The sequence below is a fragment of the Boleophthalmus pectinirostris genome, unplaced genomic scaffold (assembly GCF_026225935.1).
Source record: "Boleophthalmus pectinirostris isolate CB_2022bp ecotype Guang Dong unplaced genomic scaffold, ASM2622593v1 HiC_scaffold_2, whole genome shotgun sequence".
NCBI classification, from domain to species: domain Eukaryota; kingdom Metazoa; phylum Chordata; class Actinopteri; order Gobiiformes; family Gobiidae; genus Boleophthalmus; species Boleophthalmus pectinirostris.
The window spans coordinates 19,921,574-19,940,994 of NW_026571152.1; the positions used below are offsets into that span (position 1 = coordinate 19,921,574).

Below are 19,421 nucleotides of genomic sequence, written 5' to 3' on the forward strand. Positions count from 1 at the left end.
CCCTCCTACAGTTTTTACACACTTTTAACTTTGCGATTGACCAAAAGATAATTTAAAACTAATTCATCTTCAAACTCCTCAGGCTATAAAGACTTTTTACTCCTGCTCCTGTCTACAGCACCTGCCCAGCTGAATAAAGATTGCCACTTATATCATCATTAGCTGTAAAAGGTTGTCCCTCTGGTAGAAAACGCTGTGCATAGAGAGTTTAATTACTGACCATTCTCTAAATAACAATAGACAGTGACCACAAGTTGAGCTAATTGTTGGGTTTGTAAAAACGCACAGCTGAGGAGGGGATGCAGTTCAAAGTACGTGGGCGAGAACTGGAGAGAAGAAAGCCAAATGAGGACCTTTTAGAACAAAACACCAAACTGTAAGATTTCAACAATAGCTGATAGTTCTGTTTCGAAGTGGAATATATGCATTTAGGTAGGCTTTGCTTGACATTTTATGGCCCTGTAAACAATACAGAAAAGCAAGTTGGTATGGTAGTTTGTAATCTTTCTTTATATTTTCAATTGTTAGCATTCTCACCTCATAGCAAGAAGGTGCAGGGTTCAATTCTTTGACCATGAAGAGGTTTTCTGTGTGGAGTTTGCCTGTTTTGCCTATCTATTGCATTGGGTTATAGTTACAGGCTAATCCTCCAGCTAGGTACTTCTGATTAACATCTTGAGAAGGGTCCCTACCTAGGCTTGACAGGTCACCCTCTAGTGGCACGGGGGTAGGCAAATACAGAGGTCAGATTTCACAACAAGGAAAATGTTACGTAAACTAATTACTTAGTTTATACATGAACAGGTCAGTGATAGACATATGGATAGTGCAGGGTAATCTGAATTACAGCTGAAAGCACAAACTGTAGACTAAAACGTTGTCTAAAACTCAGCTCTTCAAGTCAAAGTCCAAAGTGGAACAATATATAAATAAACAAGACAGATTTCAGCGGGAGTCTTCTGGACCTGAAACCTTCTCTACATCGGACAACTCCTGGATGAATGAGGGATCCCCAAATATGAGGTGGATAAATAAGTTTTTATCTTTTTCTGTTAAAAATGTATCAGATTACAAAACCAGTGGACACTGTTTATATTAAAATTTGGTGTTTTGTTTCTGAGTCTGAGTCTTATTTGAGTTGCCAGTTTCAATGCTAAAATCCAGTTAGTTTAAACCTAAAAATAACTCTCTCCGATCTGAATCCCTATACTACCTAAACCCCAGCGCCTGCAGCCAATCATGAATCAGTGCTAGTGCAGCCTCTGCAGCTCAGTGAGTGGTTCTAAGCTTTCACATGAGGCATGATCTGTCCGTCATTATAACCCTTTTTTAAAAAACAGTGCAGGCTACATACATACAACTGATATATTACTTTTTTCCATAACGCTGCCTTATGCTTGAGTTTTGTTGAAGGATAAATAGGAAACAGCATCCTTAAAGTGAAAATGATATGAATGAAAGTACAATATAAAGGTGAAGTGTTCAGACTTTGTTGTGTGTAATGAATCTAGCACTAAACGGCAGTGTGTCCTCTGTGTTTGAATGTGATACTGACAGACTGCAGCTGGATCCTGTGACACAGTTACAAATGTGCAGAGTAAAGGCAGTTCACTGCTGTATTTTAACTAAACTCAATGTATTCAAAGTCATGCACACAGTTAACAATAAACATGAACTATTCAAGGAACGTAAGGCTCATAAACAGCCAAAAACATGCAAGTTTTGTGTAATATGATCAGTAAAGTAATGAGTTTTAGTAGTATTTTGTCGGGCCAGCAAGACAACATGCTTTTATAATAATATAAAAACATTTAGAATTATAAACTGTCTCCATGGTTTCCAATGGGCATAATCAACAGGCTTTTTAACTAGTTGGAGAAATGTTTCGTTCATCATCAAAAACAAAAATGGTGGCTTATGAGTGAAAAAGAAAAAAAAAAAAACATGCAGTAGATACACTAAAAATAAGTGTGCGTGATTGTCTCAAAACTGGACAGTGTCTGATGCACCAGGAAACCAAATAATGTTAGTTTTAATTGTCTATACAAAATGATTTAAAGGTCCTATTTTACACAGATTTGACTTTTGTGAGCTTTAAGCCATGTTATAATGTCGTTACCTTCTCTGAAACATACCCAGAGATGTGAAGTGTTTCATTCATATATTTGAGTAATCCTTCTTTATTATTCTGACTTCATCTCCAAAGCTCAAAATGCTCTGTTCCACCCTGTAGTGGTAGTTTTCAAGTTACCGTTTTGCTTTAGTAAAGATTAGAGATTAGTGGAGATTGACAAATCCAGGTCTTAAATCATCCAAATTAATTACATTTTGAATGGGGAAAAGTCCTCAAAATGTCACCTATAAACAGGAGGCTCCAACATAATAATAACTAATCCAGAGAGTGAATCTATTTCTAAAATGTACATTTTAAAAAGTAGATATGAAGAGTGTTCAAATCTCCCATGATATTCATTCTGGTTGGTGAATCTCGCTCAGATCTCTCCCGAGGACTTGCTAATAGAGAAGTCTGTCTTGCTGAGAGACTGTTTTTGGACCACTCTGAGATATTTTAGATCCCAGATTTTTTATTTCTTAAAAAGAGACTCCTGTGTGTTCCTCCTTTGTAGCTATAAGAGCATTGTGGAGCAGCCAAATGCAACTTTCACTCAATGGAAGAACAGAGAAGAGTGTAAGGTGCCTGTCTTATAATTGTATATAATTTACATACATTTGAATCAATTCCTGTATGAGGAAAATGTCAGCTGTCAGTCATGTAATTAAAAGCCTATCGTTCTAAGCAACTGAAAGCGTATACTTCTAAGAGTTAACTTTGAATATACTAGTAATGGTTAAATTCATACATATGGTGTACGTAAAATACTAATTTGCTACTTACAAAGTCATGTAAGCTATTTTCTATAGTGGAATAATAAGCACCCATTATTTCTTTTTTTTTTTTTACCTGTCATATTTGGATGACCCATCAATCACACCCATCTGAAGTAAAGGAAATTAACAAATGACCAGACTCACATCTTTGTAAAGTATTTGACAAGTGTTTAGTCTCCAAAGCAAAGTTATCTTACCAATAGGTAATCAGAACTAGAGTTGAAAACATTTGCCTGGATGTGATGGATGTGAATTTCTGTGACAATAAAACTTGCAAGTTGATGAAAGGATTGCAAAAACAACACAAGAAACAACACAATGTAACATTTTTGCAAACTCAGTGATAAAAGTGACTATGGTGTCCACACAGTTCAGCATGCGTGCACTTTACAAGGTGTTCCTGAATGTGACATGAGATCGAGACCCTCACTGAGCGTCAGCAGACGCCTGCCATCCTCCATCACGTCCCAGGACCAGCTCCCACAGCTTAACCCCAAAACGTCAGCCTTCCCCTGGGACGCATGGCATGGATACTGCTGTGGTGGAGCATGGAAAGCCAAAGTGAGGCTGTCTCTTAATGATGATGATGATGATGAAGAATCCTGTCATGGCAACACACTATGACATCATCATCCTGCAGCAACTGGACAAGTGAAGCGACACATCTGGCACGTAGCGTAAAGCAATACGCTCAAATGTGCTAATACAGCTGATGGCCCACTGAGGTGAGAAGGATAATGAACATAATTTTACATTATTATTATACAAAATACTATGTTTTATTGATTTGATCAGGGACAATGCACAAAAGATATTAACCATATTAAAAAAGTAAAGTATGTCATCTGTCAGATTTTAACAAAAATGCTAGTTTCCATCTGCAGGCCCTGGACAGGTGGATGTCAAAATTACAAACATTTTTTAGATCTTATGGACAGTCAGCAGTTATGAGCTCATGTGACTATAATAATAATAGTAACTAATTTGTCTCCATTAAGATGTTCTTGAGTTGCCTGAAATATACTACAGCATGGCATTAAATGTATCTACCTCCACTGACATGAGGACCCCACCAGACCAAGTTTAATACATGCAGGAAGTTTAATGCCATACAATGGAACATGACAGATATGACAAAAAGCACACACAAAAACACAAAACACAAAAATAGATTGGCTTTGAACACTCGACCACTCGCTGATCACTGATGAGGTAATTCTTACATTTCAAGATTTCACATATTGTTTAGCTTTTCTCCACAAACCCAAAGATAGTGTAAACCCTGGCTCGGTGGTCGTCCTTTCCATCTGACCCCCCTCCCCCTTCACGTTTACCAATGTCTGTAGCCTCTAACCACATGCACATGATTGTCCTGTCAGAGGATGGGTCTGGAGTTATGCCTGATGCCCCGCCTGCCTCTGCTGCTGCTAATGGGACGTCCTGGGGCACTGGGAGAGGTTTAAACATGGAGCTGCTTCTCTACAGACAAACAAAGGTTAACACTAGCATTAACCCCAATTTCCTTGTGTCAAAATGAGGCTGAATTATCAAAGCCTCAAGCTATTTTTAAAGATGTGTTGTTGTTGTTTTTTTACATAATGGTTTAAAGATGACCTCACATCAATAATAAGAGTCATAAAATGCCTTTGGGGTCGTCTCATGTGGATTGTTTATTTTGTACAGTGAAATTACGCCAACAGAATTTTCCAAACCTCAAAGCTAGTTTTCCACTGCAGTTAGCACAAATCTATAGCCAGAAAAGATTTAATATGGTTACCCACAACAAAAAATAACAGCTCTTTGTGGATCAACAGCCAAATACTATATATATATCAATGATGCATTATGTTGTCTGCATGTATCATTTTTATTTTATTTTATTTTGCAAAAGCTTCTAATCCAAAATATGCACAATAAAATAATTCTTCACCTATGTAGTCCAGACCAAGATGAGATCTGGAGATGGGTCCCCAAGCTTGACAAGACTTAATCCAAAAGAATTAAGACTCAAAAGTGCTTAGAACTGTTATTTCTTCATGTAGTGTACATTGAAATGGAGCAAAGGATCATGGTCTATGTAGTTCCCTCTGTCTTTTTTAGCTGTTGCTGCACCGTAACTCTTAATTTAAGTAAACAGACTTGTGATTCAATATATTGTGATGGTCCATGATATTATTGTGAGAACTTTGACGATACAATATCACAATATTTTGGTTATTGTTACATCCCTAATTGTGACAAATAAAAATGTCACAATAACAGTGTGTGATATATTGCTAAAGAAAATGCAGAGTCAAAATGTTGAAATACTATGAATACACAGACTTATAAATGCATAATTAAAGGTGCACTGTGTAACTTTTCTGAAGAGGGTCCACAACCATTTGAGAATTTGTGGATTTATGGAGATACTAATGCTTTAGTTTAAATTGGCTACAGCAGTGGTCCCCCACCTTTTATGTGTTACACACCAGTTGCATATATAGTATTTATTTCGCGCGTCCAATGTGCATGGCATAATTTAGTCCTGGTTAAATCCTGGTTTAGACCTGGTTTAGACATGGTTTATTCCTAGTTTAGACCTTGTTTACCTGGTTTAGTCCTGGTTTAGACCTTGTTAAATCCTCTTTTAGTTCTGGTTTTGTCCTGGTTTTAGACCTGGTTTAGTCCTGGTTTAGATCTGGTTTAGACCTAGTGAAATCCCGGTTTAGTCCTGGTTAAATCATGTTTTAGTCCTTGTTTAGTCCTGGTTTTAGACTTGGTTTAGACCTGGTTTAGTCTTAGTCCTGGTTTAGTCCTGGTTTAGACATGGTTTTAGTTCTGGTTTTAGTTCCGGTTTCATTCTGGTTTTAGTTCTGGTTTAGTTCCAATTTAGTTCTGGTTGTAGTTCTGGTTTAGTTCTGATTTAGTCATGGTTTTAGTTCTGGTTTAGAGATGCGGTCCACACAGCATACGGGAGGAGGTGTGATCCGCGGGCGTATGGAAGGGGGGGTTTGCGCTTTCACAGCCCGATACCAAACGACCCACAGTCCGGTACCGGTCTAGTCTACAGTACGACATTAAACCAATCTGTCTTCATTTATTCAATTACAGGTGTTATTTATTGCTTAAAAATATCTTAAAACAACATCCAGTCTTACTGTGAGTGGGGTCTCCTCTTCACAAACCTAACCTATAATTTGGCTTGCAAGTCTCCATGGATATTCTTAAATTAAATCTTAAATCTCCATAGAGACAAGCAGATGATGGACCCTCCACCGGATAAGTTACTCAGTGCACCTTTAAACAGCAATAATTCCATGATGATGAATTCCAGAATAATCAAGAACTAAATATTTTACTAAAAATAGAATTGGATAGGATTTCCAGGAAGGAGTATAAACGCTAGATGGAATTTTACAAAGCCTTGCCCTGACCTCAGGATAGGGGTCAAACTGGGGGATTTCTTGTTCAGTGCTAAAAGGAAACATTTGGTACAAAGCCTCAACAGATTTTGTCAAAGGTCAAATTTCACCTGCTCCCATCTGTGCAGCTTTCATTTTTATACCAAACGAAAGAGAGACCGGAGATAAGAAGCCTGTTTTAATCCCACTCAAAGTCTATAGTCAAATGGTTTGGTGTACTCCTCAGTGCAGAGTGACAGAGCTGAGGCTTTCAAGTAATTTGGAAGAATTTTACAGTATTGTGGTGATTATAAATGTGGTAGCTGGAATTTGGCTGGGTGATACAGCAATGACAGTAACAATAAAATCCATGGACAATAAGTTATTTTGGCTTCTAATGTATAAAATTCTTACAAAGCCTTAGCTCTGTCACTCTGCCAAACCACTGGAAATATTATGCAAAATGGACACTTGTAAGCTTTAAGCCATCTTAGAATGTCGTTATCTTATCAAAAACATACCTGGAGTTGTGTGTTTTTTTCATTCTCACATGTCTGAGTAATTTTTAAACAGAACAAAACACAACTCTGGGTATGTTTTTGAAGAGGAAAGAATAGCTTAACATAGATTTTAAAAACAGAATCTAAGAAGGCCTCCTTTCAAACAGAAAACACTTTAACCTTGTGTGTAATACAGGAAGTGCTTCCATAAACTCCATAGACCTTCACTAGAATCATTTGGATAATTTCAGAATTGCGCTTATCACTACTGAACAAAAGGTAAAATGTAGTTGTTAACTTGAAAACTATCGCTTCATGACATCACAAGTTGGAACAGAGCATTGAGCTTTGGCGATGTAGACTAATAACGCAGGACATACATGCAGGATATATGCAGGACATACATGTGTGGATGGAATATAAAACAACTCCAGCTATCTTTTTGAGGCAGTAAAACATTCTAACATGTCTTAAAGGGCACAACTCTGCATAATATAGGATCTTTAAGAGAGGAATTACTTTGGACCACTGCATATTTTTCATGTTTCAAGACAATAAAAAAGGCACAGTGCAAACAAGCTCAGAAAAAGCCATGTATAATCCTTAAAAATCTGCAGTCAAATGTTCAAGTGTTTGTTCCTCAGCGCACACATAGAGCTCATCTTTTTCTGCGTTATGAGTAAAATGTGTGTTCTTTGTGCAGACAGATCAGAAAGGGGATCCTATAGGGAATAACAGGCCCTGACAGCGGCTCCGATTCTACACTGAAATTTCACACGCAGCGGACACAGCCGTTTGACCTCCATGTATCATCTGCTGTACTGACGGCAGAGGTCAGAGTTCAACAGGTTTTCATTTAACACTTGAGTACACTTTGAAATTATTACAAGAGGGAGAATACAAGCACACCTCTCCTTAGGCTTATCCTTGTCTCAACTTTGGATGAATATTGAGAATGCATTGACTCACTGATCAGTTCCTGTACCGATTTTGATACTATATCTTTAACGATCTTTAGGGATACCTGATATCAACCGATACCAGTAGAGAGACTGAAAACAGCATTTATTTCCTTTAAACAAAAATAATATAAGACAAAACTGATCCAAAAGTGTTATGTAGTTGTTATTTACCTTTCATGTAACTACAGAGCAACTTTGTGCAAATAAAAATTCTAAACATTTCTGGGCCAACTACGACCAGTAAATACATTTATAAACCGATATCCGATCCAGCAAATGTTTCAGTATTCAGTACCGATATCCATAGCCAGCATCGTATCAGTGCATCCCTAGTAAATATAAAGAGGCAGAAAGTATCTAGTGCTTTTCTTTGCAATAAATAATGTAACTTTTTGGGTGTAGGGTCTGCCCATGTTTGTCACCATGGAGATGGTATTGCATTGACTGGAATGTTGCACTGTATGACATAAAATTTTCTGCCTTGTATTTACTCAATTACAGTTTATAGCTGAAAAATACATTGAAAAACAAACAGATTTGACCTGTAGCTGGTCTATCTGCACCTGCTTGTCTCCATGCAGTCAGACAAGTTTGACACCATAGTATGAAACATTTAAGAAAAAGAAATATCAATCTTCATGAAGGTGGTTAACCCTCTACCAGAAAAGTGACATCAAACTGCACCTTAAAACTGTATTCATTTAAGAAAATCCCTGTTATTATTTTATTGGTATCAGAAAGTCAGAGCACCTGGAGAAAACTGCTGACTGCACACTGCACTGTCTCTCCTTGTCTAATCAAACTCGGGACCATCTTGATAGAAAGCAGGAATGTTTACAACTATGCCACTACAGTATGTCACTAGCAATGAAGGAAAATACACATCAGTTCAACAGACTCATTTGTTTCTATTAGGTCTGTGCAATTCTTCAAAATTAATTAATCCTGATTATTCCCCAATGATAACAAAATGACATATTGGAAGTTTATGTTTGGAGAATATTCTGTTAATTCTGTGCTTTACGTCTCCTTTCTTTTCATTGAATAATTGTAAATAGAATTGTGTTTAAAATTATCAGGATTAGTAAGCCACCTATGTTCTGTTTTAAGATAAATGTTTAAAACACCAGACACAAAAATCATACAAATTGAACTATTGAACTATGTAACTATGTAACCCCATGAAGATGTTTGCCTGCAGTGTTCCACAGTATAGCATTAACCATATCTGTATCAACATGGAGAGTAGCAGATGAAGAGGCGACCCTGTCCCCATTTAAAATAAGATCTTTTTAAGCAATAAACACCCGCAAAGAAGTAACAAATCCATGGAACTAGACACCCCACTAAGAAAGTTACACTGTGCACCTTTAAGATGACCAGAATGGAGCTAGAACAAAGGATGGACGGCTTAGAGGTGTGGATCAGTTCTTAAATATTCCACACATTCTTTCCTGACAGACTCATTTATTTCCACTGTAAGATAAAGTAGCAAAAGAACACAAAACAGCAAGAGTTTTATTAAAGCCGTCAGTCGAACCAAAGGGCACCGTCTGCGCGCGGCTTAACGAGGTCATTAGCATCTGGACGCTAATGAATTGTCGCTACATTGAGCTAATTCTCCTCAATTAGGAGCCATTATCTGCGGCTCGTGCATCTTCTTTTGTGTTTTTTACGTGGAATGACTTCATGTGTTTCCTGACCGCGCAGCCATCAGGCGACAAGAAGCCGGAGGGCCGGGGACGACGGAGGACAGGTAGTCTCAAAGTTTAAGAGACTCAAATGTCAGAGTAATGAGGCAGTCTGTGCAGCGCCATAAGGACTACAAAACAAAATGCATGCAGTTTGAGTTCAGTTTAGCTCTGAGCAATTAATCCTGTTTTAAATTTTGATTACAAATTTGGTGCATTTTGTGTAAAAAAAGAAAAAAAAAAGATAGGCTTTTGTGGATGAGTAATATGGGGGTTCATTCTGCCCCTCAAAATAGCAATCATCCAGACCAGAGGTCTCCAACCTGTAGCTTAGGTGCTACCAGTAGCTCTCCACCCCGTTCCAAGTAGCTCGCCAAGGGATTTTTAAATTATACATACTGTGCTGAATATATCAAATTTGATGAATGAAATGCCTGTTACCATTGTAAAATTGTCATTTTGAAGTCTAACTTTGTGCACTAATAAATGGATAGTGGTTTATGTTTAATAGGCATCTAACTGTACCCAATCAAAGGCTTTTCCGTTGGTCTTGTATTTATTCAGTTTCTTTTGACAACTAAAAAGAGTAGCTCCCTGGCATGTTTTTTTGTAAACGTAGCTCACCAGAGGAAAAAGGTTGGAGATCCCTGATCTAGACAGATTTTTAAAACAAGATGTGAGTTAACATGAAATTAAAACAGACAAATTTCTGTCCAATAAAGAAACCAAAGAAAAATTATATATACATCTAAAAATGACTTCATAAAAGAAAAAAGTCCTGTAACTTCCACATTAAAAAATTGCAGTGCCCAATGGATAGTGATGACACCACAAGCATCATCACAAAAAAACAAGCATGCAGCTCCAATGGATAGCTGCACATCGAGTAGCAGATTTGTTTTCATTTGTACCAAAAAGGTGACACGACACTGCCAAATCCTACATATATCATCGATTAAGAAAATAAAAAAGGAGAATAGGTCTGCTTTAATATGTTGGAGCTAAACAACTTCCATGTTTACTATACCAAAGGCTTTCAATTTGAACTGTGACCATATTAAGTGATTTGGCCAAGTAAAACAGATTATTTAGCTTCCTAATGAATGGATGCACCAATTACACTTAAAAATCTCAAGAGAGCCTATTTTCCCTCTGATTGAAAAAGCACAGAAGAAAGGCATTCAAGAAGACATACGCTTGGAACATACTGACTAAAAAAACAAAGTGACTAAAAACGCCACATGGACCCACATTTCAAATACAACATGGCCCTGGTCACCGCTGTCATAGATTCAAATATAAAACTCACTAGAGGAAAGAATAGGTTTGACATGTGGATATTTATAGCATATAGTGAAATGCACATTGGAGACAGTTATATGATGCCATAGAAAAGGTCAGGCTTGGGCCCGTTCTGTGTGAAAATATATTCTAAAGCAAGGCAGTCCATAACAGAGGCAGGATCGCACCTCTGACACCTCCCAGAGATCCACTCAGCTCAAGTTATATTGGATTTAGAGTGTGAGGTGTGTTACAGGTCAAAACTACAGCCCGGGAACACAGATATATCCAGATCTATAGAATAAGACTAAAATCCACACAGGGTCAAGTGTGGGTTGTACAGAAGAATATCAACAAGTCAAGAACAAAAGTGATGCATGATGGATGAGAGCTATGAATCAAACATGACAATACCAGCATAACATAATGTCCAAAGTGTATTTTAAAAAGCTTCTAGAAGTGGCTGTATTGAATGTTATATTTTTTTGTATTATCCTGATGGCAATATTCAGATGAAATTATGGCAATCAATCAGAAATGTCAGAAATGTTACGATATGATACAATAAACTTTTGTGCCTTCGTTAGTTTGTACGACCATAAACGAAACAAAACAAAAAACAAATCAAATCTGGCATCTTTAAAAAAAAAAAAAAGAAGATAAGAACTAAGAAAAAAAGTGATTGTATTTCTGTTAGAGGGGTTAGTTTATGGAACAACCTGAGTAATGAATATCAAGCATTATGTTTTGAAAGACATAGAGCTCTGGAATGAATTATGCATTAATTTTTTTAAATGTATAGCTGTAAATGCAAACTTGTTGTTCATGCACTGCGATCTTTTCTTTTTTGGAATTCTGTTATTGTTTAATAGGGTTTAGTACTTTTGCTTTAGCTTGGACCCTTTCTGTCATGATCCATGTAGTTGTGGCCTGTTTTGTTTTTATTTTGTAGTGCTGCAAAATGACCCAATTAAAAAAAATAAATAAAAAGATCCATGCAGGGACAGATGACTCTCTGTCAGGGACAGGCATGTCTGTGATTGTCTCCATAACTGCTTTAATAAAGACTCCTTGATACCTTTTTTTTTTTTTTATGTCATAAATGTTGTAGTTGAATTTCAAGAACTGGACAAAAAGATAAGTTTGAAGCCATGCTGTGGAACATTTCAGACAAAATAAAAACATCTGGAAAAAAGCAGGTGGTAAGCCTTCAATTAGAGAGTCTATTATAGAGTAGCCTACACATTTAGGGGCTGTTTTAATAAATGTAATAGAGTAAAATCTGTTTTGCCCCAGTACAGATATACTGTAATAGCAGCTTGTTAAAGTCAATATGAGACTTGTTTTAAACTAATTATGAACTGTTTTTATCCCCCACAAATCAGGAAGTAAGACATTGCATTGTTGGTGCATTGTTAGCATGCTAGTTGTTCTTAGCATGGTCATGATTCTGTTCTATCTTCTAAAAATTGTGAAATGTGCTTAAAAACGCAAGTGTTAGAAAAGTAAGGGATAACTTTGGACTACTGCAGGTACTAGTTTAGTATTTTTAACATTTTCATGACAGTAAAAATCAGGTACATTGCTTTTAAAAGTTTTAAGTAATGGCCTTAGTTGAGTACAGGTTGATTAGTTCTCAGCTAAGGCAAAAGTAACAAGTACTCAGCTATTCTCCAGTTCTTGACCCAGGATCTTGGCCAGGACTATTGCATAGTTGACATCTAGAACACCTTCAGACGTGCTTTTGATGAGGGAATAATAACCTGGCAGAAAACTTTTTTTAAAAATGCATAATGCCCCCTCTTTAATACAGTCATTTTGTGCAGTAGTTAATTGAAGAAGCCCTAAATTGAATCACCAGAGAAAACAACATCAACCATGAAAAATTGAACAAAATTAACTTACTGTCAAAGAGAATAGCCTGCAGACAAAAAACTGCTTATTTCAGAGAACATACTACCAGTGCACATTTCACGCTGCATATTTTGACATGCTATCAAAAAAGTGCCTGATGTTGAGGAGTCTCCTGAGTATGCTCGCTCCTCAACTTTTCTGCTGGAGGGTCCGCCATCTGTTTGTCTCCATGGAGATGTTATAGCTTTCCCTGGAAAGTTCCGTGGTATGACATTAAACATATCTATCTAGCATTTATTCTATACGGGTGTTTCTATTGCTCAGAACTAAATACAATTCCTTCTGTGAATTGAGGTGACAATCCACAGATCTGAATTGTAATGTAGCGACAGATTAAATTTAAGCGATATTTTAGACAAAGCAGTAACATTTCCATGGAGAAAAGTAGGTGGCAGACTCCCCACTAGAAATGTTACGCAATGTACCTTTAATATGATGACAACCGTATTTCAGTGTTCAAATCATCTCTGCTTCATTTGTCTGTAGGTCCTGGGTGCTTTCTGCTGTGGCTTTTGGTGAGGATGTTGACAGTGCCAGCGGGAGGTGGCAGCAGCAGTAGCAGTACCAAACCTCTGGCTCAGCACAATGTGAGCCCCTCTCGCGCTCCTTCAGCCCCGAGGCTCCTTAGGCTAATTTTAGATAAGTGATGTGGTCGGGTCTTCTCTGTCCTCATTAGACGGACCCTTCTCACATGTGCATCACCTCTGTTTTTTAGCACTGCGTGTGTTTCTTTAGTCAAAAAGAGTTACGTGCATGTTCCTGACTTGGCTTATTAAAATGGAGCAGTCCCATTAAGTTAACTTGGGTCTACATTAGTGATGTATGGAACAAGTTGGGCTTTGGTGGATAATTTTCATGGGCAAAAATGTAGACATGACCATATTCAAACGGATAATTGATAATAATGCACAATTATATCTTTTTCTTTCTTTTTATACACAGAATCAATAAAGCTTGAACAAAGACTTAATTCATAATCAACACATTCATCAATCAATCAAAATTGTTTAATAAGATTCATTCAGGCTTAGTAACTAATTAATACCCTTACCATAATTTCAAACTCCTTAACAAAGTGCTGCATGCTCTCAGCCCTCCTGTGGATAACTGCAGATCACGTTTACAATGTTGTCCTTGATGCTACCAGTGCAAGATAGTGCCAGTACATTTGTATACAACATTACAGACTGTTCAAAATTATAAAAAAAAAAATATATTTCATCATTGTACTTGTGATATTTATATGTTCTCAGCCTGGGCCTGACTGAGGAGAACAGCTGGAGTGAAAATAACACGTGCTGAGGTGCAGACAGCCACAGACAGTGAGGAGCAGCAGAAGTGCAATGAGGAGGTGACAAAAAGACCAAAATAGAGATGTGATTTCTCAGAGAATATTAATGAAAGACAAAGAAACTCAGTTGAACTGGATCCCTGAATGTAAAACTACTTAAAACTGCAAGATACTGATTGTTTCTTACAGGTGATGTAGTGGTTACAATATCAGACATAGTTATTGCCTAAATAATCCAGACTGAAATCTTGTTGTATGTTTATACAGATTTATCAATCAATCAAATCAACAACTTTATTAATCCCAAAGGGCAATTCAGTTTGCATATCTCTGGTCGTGCACAATCTATAAATAATAAATCAGCCTGGTCCCAATGCCCTCTGTCGCGTTTCAAGCCAAACCAATTTTTTTTTTTCAGTGGCACATGTGAAACAAAGGAACTCATTGGTGAACTATCAGTTACACATACAATCAGTCAATACAGTTAAATTATGTGCTCACTGATTCCGCAGAAATCTGCGTTGTTTTTTTTAGCACACTGTGATATTTTTACTTTATTTTTTCCAATATGAATGGACCATGTATGTACCTGATTGGGTAATCCACCTGTCAATCATGCCAGACCTGCCAGACTGACAGTTTAAAGTACTGAAGAGCATATTCTGGATCCCAGCAAGTATTGTTAGGCAAATAGGGGAAAAGGTGAAATTAACTGATATTTAGATTTTTTGTGATTTATTTTGTAGACTATTCCATTTGTGTACAATATTTACCACTAAACATATAGTTACATACATATTACACAAACCTAACACTTGTTAAGTGCCGTTGAACTGCCCCTCAGGGACAAATAGAATTATTTGAATTAAATTTACTTGTTTAACTCATTGCAGTTCTACTGACTTAATTCCACAACCTTCTCCACCCCTTCACCAGCTCTGTTTCAGGAGCTGATATTTTAATTATATTTTGACTATGATTGCAGTATTTTACATTAAAATATCATTTCTTTGGAGGAGTTATAATGTTAGCAGTGAAGCTGAGCATTTTAACCACAAGTTACTCCAAAAACCAACAAATGAGTGTAGAGTCTTACCAAATAAAATATGCACTGGCCTGAGCAGAAATAAAATCACCAACCTTCTAGTATGCTCAGCCAAATCCACATAATTTTAAAATACTTCATAAATACTGCTCTGGAACTATATCCTACCTACTTGATTTACAATGGCCGTGATTGACAGGCAGAATAACCAATCAGAGAAAAGTCTGGAAGAACTCATGAGAAAAACATGGAGACTTACAAGTAGAAGGAGAACAAAGAGAACACAGAGAAATAAGAAACAGTGGTGATTTCTAGCGCTTATTTATCTCAGGTATAAAAAGTTATATATTTTGTTCTGAATAATACGATGTTTTCCGTATTTGAGAACCACACACGCTACGTGGCTGTGGACTGACCCTCCCAAATTAGATTGTTGTTGATGCCCTTTATGGCACGTTCCAGACCCTTCTGTATTTGAACAAAATATCAGAATATAGGAGGGACTGGCTAGTCAAGCAACCAGCCTTCAGGTTGGTGGGCAGATGCTCTGACCACTAATGCCCTCCTGCCTCAATAGCACTCCTAATTTCAGGGTGCTAAAGCTCAGAAAATTAAAACATGACCCTTACCTTAAAAAGTCTGAGGATGTTGGCGACCATGATGGACACGGAGCTCGCCGACGCTCCGATGACCCCGACCACTTTGTCTGGTTTGGCGAAGATGGGAGACTCTCCGTTGGCACAGCGGACATCAGACCCATCCCGTTCAATAAGGGCCTGCACGAAGGTAAGGGACTGCTCCAAGGCATACGTGTCCCGGGAACAAGTGTCTAAAATCCTGGCACCGAGGGTTACGTTGGGCAAAAGCTCTGGGTCTTTATTAATGAGATCTATGGCAAACAGCATGGCCTCCAGTCTGTGTATGCCCTTCTCCTTTTTGAGCTCACCACAGGGCAAGCCCCTCTCACCGCGCGCATGTACAGGGAACAGACCTCCCAAAATAATGTCCCCGTCTATTCGAATTGAGTGGGCGAATTCTGGTGAGGACAGCTGATCTAAGGAGGAGGCTGGTTTGGGGGATGTGTCACCAAGCAACCAGTAGCTTCCCACAAAAAGAAACGAGAAGAGATCAGAAACCCAACTGGACGCCATGTTTTGGGGTTGGACTCAGGTATACAGGGTGGTCATGTGATCACTTGGTCTAGAGGAAAAGACAGGGCAAAATGGAAGAAGCCAAAACATGCCAAATGGAACCCGGTCCCGCCTACAAACAGCTGTCCCATGTGTGTCCAAAAGATTAGGACAGGCCAGTCACAGGTGGAGGGGGCGGGCATAAGAGGCGCAACAGCCGTCACTCACATGGTACCAGCAACCTAAAGCACAAAATTGAATAAGAGAACCTTTATTTGTCCCACAATGAGGAAAGTCCAGTCTTGCAATGCAAAGTTAAAAAACAGAAGTAGAATAAAAATCTGAATTATGACAAGCAGCCCTCTCAAGAATTAAGAGCTGCATCATTCATTCACGTCCTAGACAGTGGCTGGGGATACATGCACACTCAAAATATTATTGTCAGATTTTTATGACACATAAACAATGAAATTGTCTCATTTCTTTCCGACCACGCTCCCTCTGACTACTCCCATCATATTTAAATCATCTTAAAGGTCCAGAAATCAGATAACAATCAGATTTAGCTCTGCATGTAAACATAGCCACTGGTGCTAGGATGACCTGGGGCTGATTGACAGAACGTGCCTGCCAATCTGCACCAACAGCCTTTGATCAATCAACTGTGTGATCTGGTTGGAGCTGACATAGAAACGTCAATCTTCTAGTTATAATATGAACAGTGAACTTGAATTTCCCAAGTGGACAGTGGATGCCATGCATGCCAGTGTCTCTTCAAGAAATTATTGACTTATCATATCTAATCATATATCATTCATCTTTTCTGAGTTTAACCTCAAATCTCAGTTATGGACTATGTGTTTATGTTGTTGTTTTTTTAATTTACGTTATTAAACCTTCATCGTTGCTGCAAAAATAACAAAGCCAATCTTAAGTCGACCTGACTATCCTAACAATGTAATCAAAATAATTTCATGTAGCCTAACGATCAAGCCTAATACTTCAATGAGAGCAACGAGCCACATGTCTGTAGTCACTAACCTCTTCAGTTTGACCACACTATTCCCTCGTGTCCGTGGGAAAAGCGCGAATGGCTTTAAACGGCTCTGTCCGGAGCACGAGCAGGACTGGCGCGCGCCTCTTTAATGCAGATGTGATAAGACTCGAGATGTTTGTCTAATCACACAAATTGTTATTTTGAGATTCCACCGCGAGTACCATGCACGATTGGGATTGCAACTGCAGCTCCCATCCACCGCTCACACGTATCCAACCAATCCACTTTACGCACTCCCGCTGGCCGCTGCTAATTATCCAAAGACATTGGAGACGGTTCCAAGATTGTTATCTGTTGAAAACTCTTATATGTTGGCTTTAAACAGTTTTCCTTGAGTCGATTCATCACTGCAAAAACACATTTGACTTAAGAGGTTTATCCCAGCGGTGGTGAGACTCAAGTAGAATCTGAAGAGTAGGGGTCCGATTAATGCGAACACATCCTCTTGTGTGTCCTAACGCGGAGAAGAGCGAGCGCATCCGTCGGTGCAGACAAGAGGAGCGCACCGTGCAGTTAGACTCAGTTGAACTTAATGAGCGTCACAATGCAGCCTGTTAGACGAGAACGAAATGGAAAAGGTAAAATAGAGAAATGGCGCCCTCTAGTGAACCTGTTTATAACTTCATATAAAATAAATACACTAACTACCGTAAAAATTGCAAAATAAATCCAGGTCTATCCACGGGTTTCAGAACAGTGACCACTGCGATAGTAACATTATAACAAATTAGCCTGCATTAATTGTGCATGACAGGGGGCTGAAATACGTGGATAATCTGCAATAGCATCATATAACTTTTTGGTTGGAGGTCCATCAGCTGCTTGTTTCTGTGAATATGCCATTGCTCTGCCTAAGATGTTCCAATGACATTCAGCAGGTATGATCTCTAACAGGCTAATTAAGTTACAAATCAGGTCTGTGGAGAAGCGCATGGTAAAGATGTGTGTTTTCCATTTTCTTCCACAATATATGAATGAACTAAACATCTTCATGTGAAAGTATAGTTTGGCTAAAGTTTTACGATGTGGGGCTTAAAGATACAGGTCCGTCAAATGCTTTTCTCCAGATGTTATTGCTCATCTGGAATGTATTAAACCTTTTTATCTTCATGGAGCTCAAACCGGACCAAATTACAGGTCGGATATGTGGAGATAGTGGAGCTGTTAAGGACCAAAAATGTGCCTTATTGTTCACTTTTATGGTACAAGCATGACACTTTGCCAGATTATTAACGTCCCTATAAAATTTCTGGATATGGAACCAAGCCTAAGATGACCCTGGAGCCGAGTACTGCCCATGTGACAAAATGGCTAACATGGAAACAAGGCTGGGAGCTAAATTACCACTTAAACCTCTGTTTTTGGAAAATAATGTCAAATTATCATTAATGCTTCCACTTATGCAGATTTGAGTAACCCAAGATTCTTACCATCATATGTACAGTACTGGGAAATAAGCAGGAATCTTATATTGGATATTTATAGTACCATTAGAAGGCTGCAGTCTATATGGTGAACAATGGACAGATATTGTGAATAGATAGAAAGAGAGAGAGAGATTTAAAGAAAGCATTTAAGATTCTACTACAACTGGACAACACAGCATAAAGCATAATGGTGAACTACATATGTAAGTTTTTTGGTCAGGGGTCTGCCACCTCTTTGTTTCTATGGATATGTCATTACTCTGCCTGGAATGTTCCACAGTGTGACATTAAACTGCTCTACTTTACATTTATTAAGTTACAGGTGGTTTTATAGCTCAACAATACTTAAAAAAAAAAACACTGACATTTGGAATGTGAGCAGGGCCTCTCCACAGATCTGATCTGTAACTTGATCTGGTTTGGTCTCCATGATGATAGAAAGGTTTAATACTATACTATGAAACATTCCAGACAAAGCAACATCTCCATGGAAACAAACATTTGACAGACTCTCCACCAGACAAGAAGTTACACAATGCACATTTTTACAGCAATTTTTCAAGCAAAATGTATGTAGAAAAAAAATTTAACAAAATTGGTGTGAGAGAATTTAAGTAATGTGTCCTCCACATACATTTTTCAGTTTAACATGGACTTACAAGAGCCACATTTACACCATGATCTTCCCTTGGCATACCATTGGCATACCACTATCTAAATTGTAGGATATTGCTGTCTAACTGCTGCCTACTGGCCTTCATAGTTTTACCACACTTGCTTTATAAACCTCCTCTTTTGGAAGCATAGTCAAGAGGCTTGAACCCTCAAAGATCATACTATGTTGACTTTTG

General features: G+C 38.1%; 1 protein-coding gene across 1 annotated transcript in view; it reads right to left on the reverse strand.

Moving 5' to 3' along the window:
- grm8b (glutamate receptor, metabotropic 8b) overlaps positions 1-16,107 on the reverse strand; it is a 105,569-nt gene extending 89,462 nt beyond the window's left edge. The window contains exon 1 of the mRNA XM_020934311.2: positions 15,586-16,107. Within this exon, the coding sequence (XP_020789970.1) occupies positions 15,586-16,107 (522 nt within the window). The remainder of the gene's footprint in view (positions 1-15,585) is intronic.
- Positions 16,108-19,421: the final 3,314 nt, after the last annotated feature.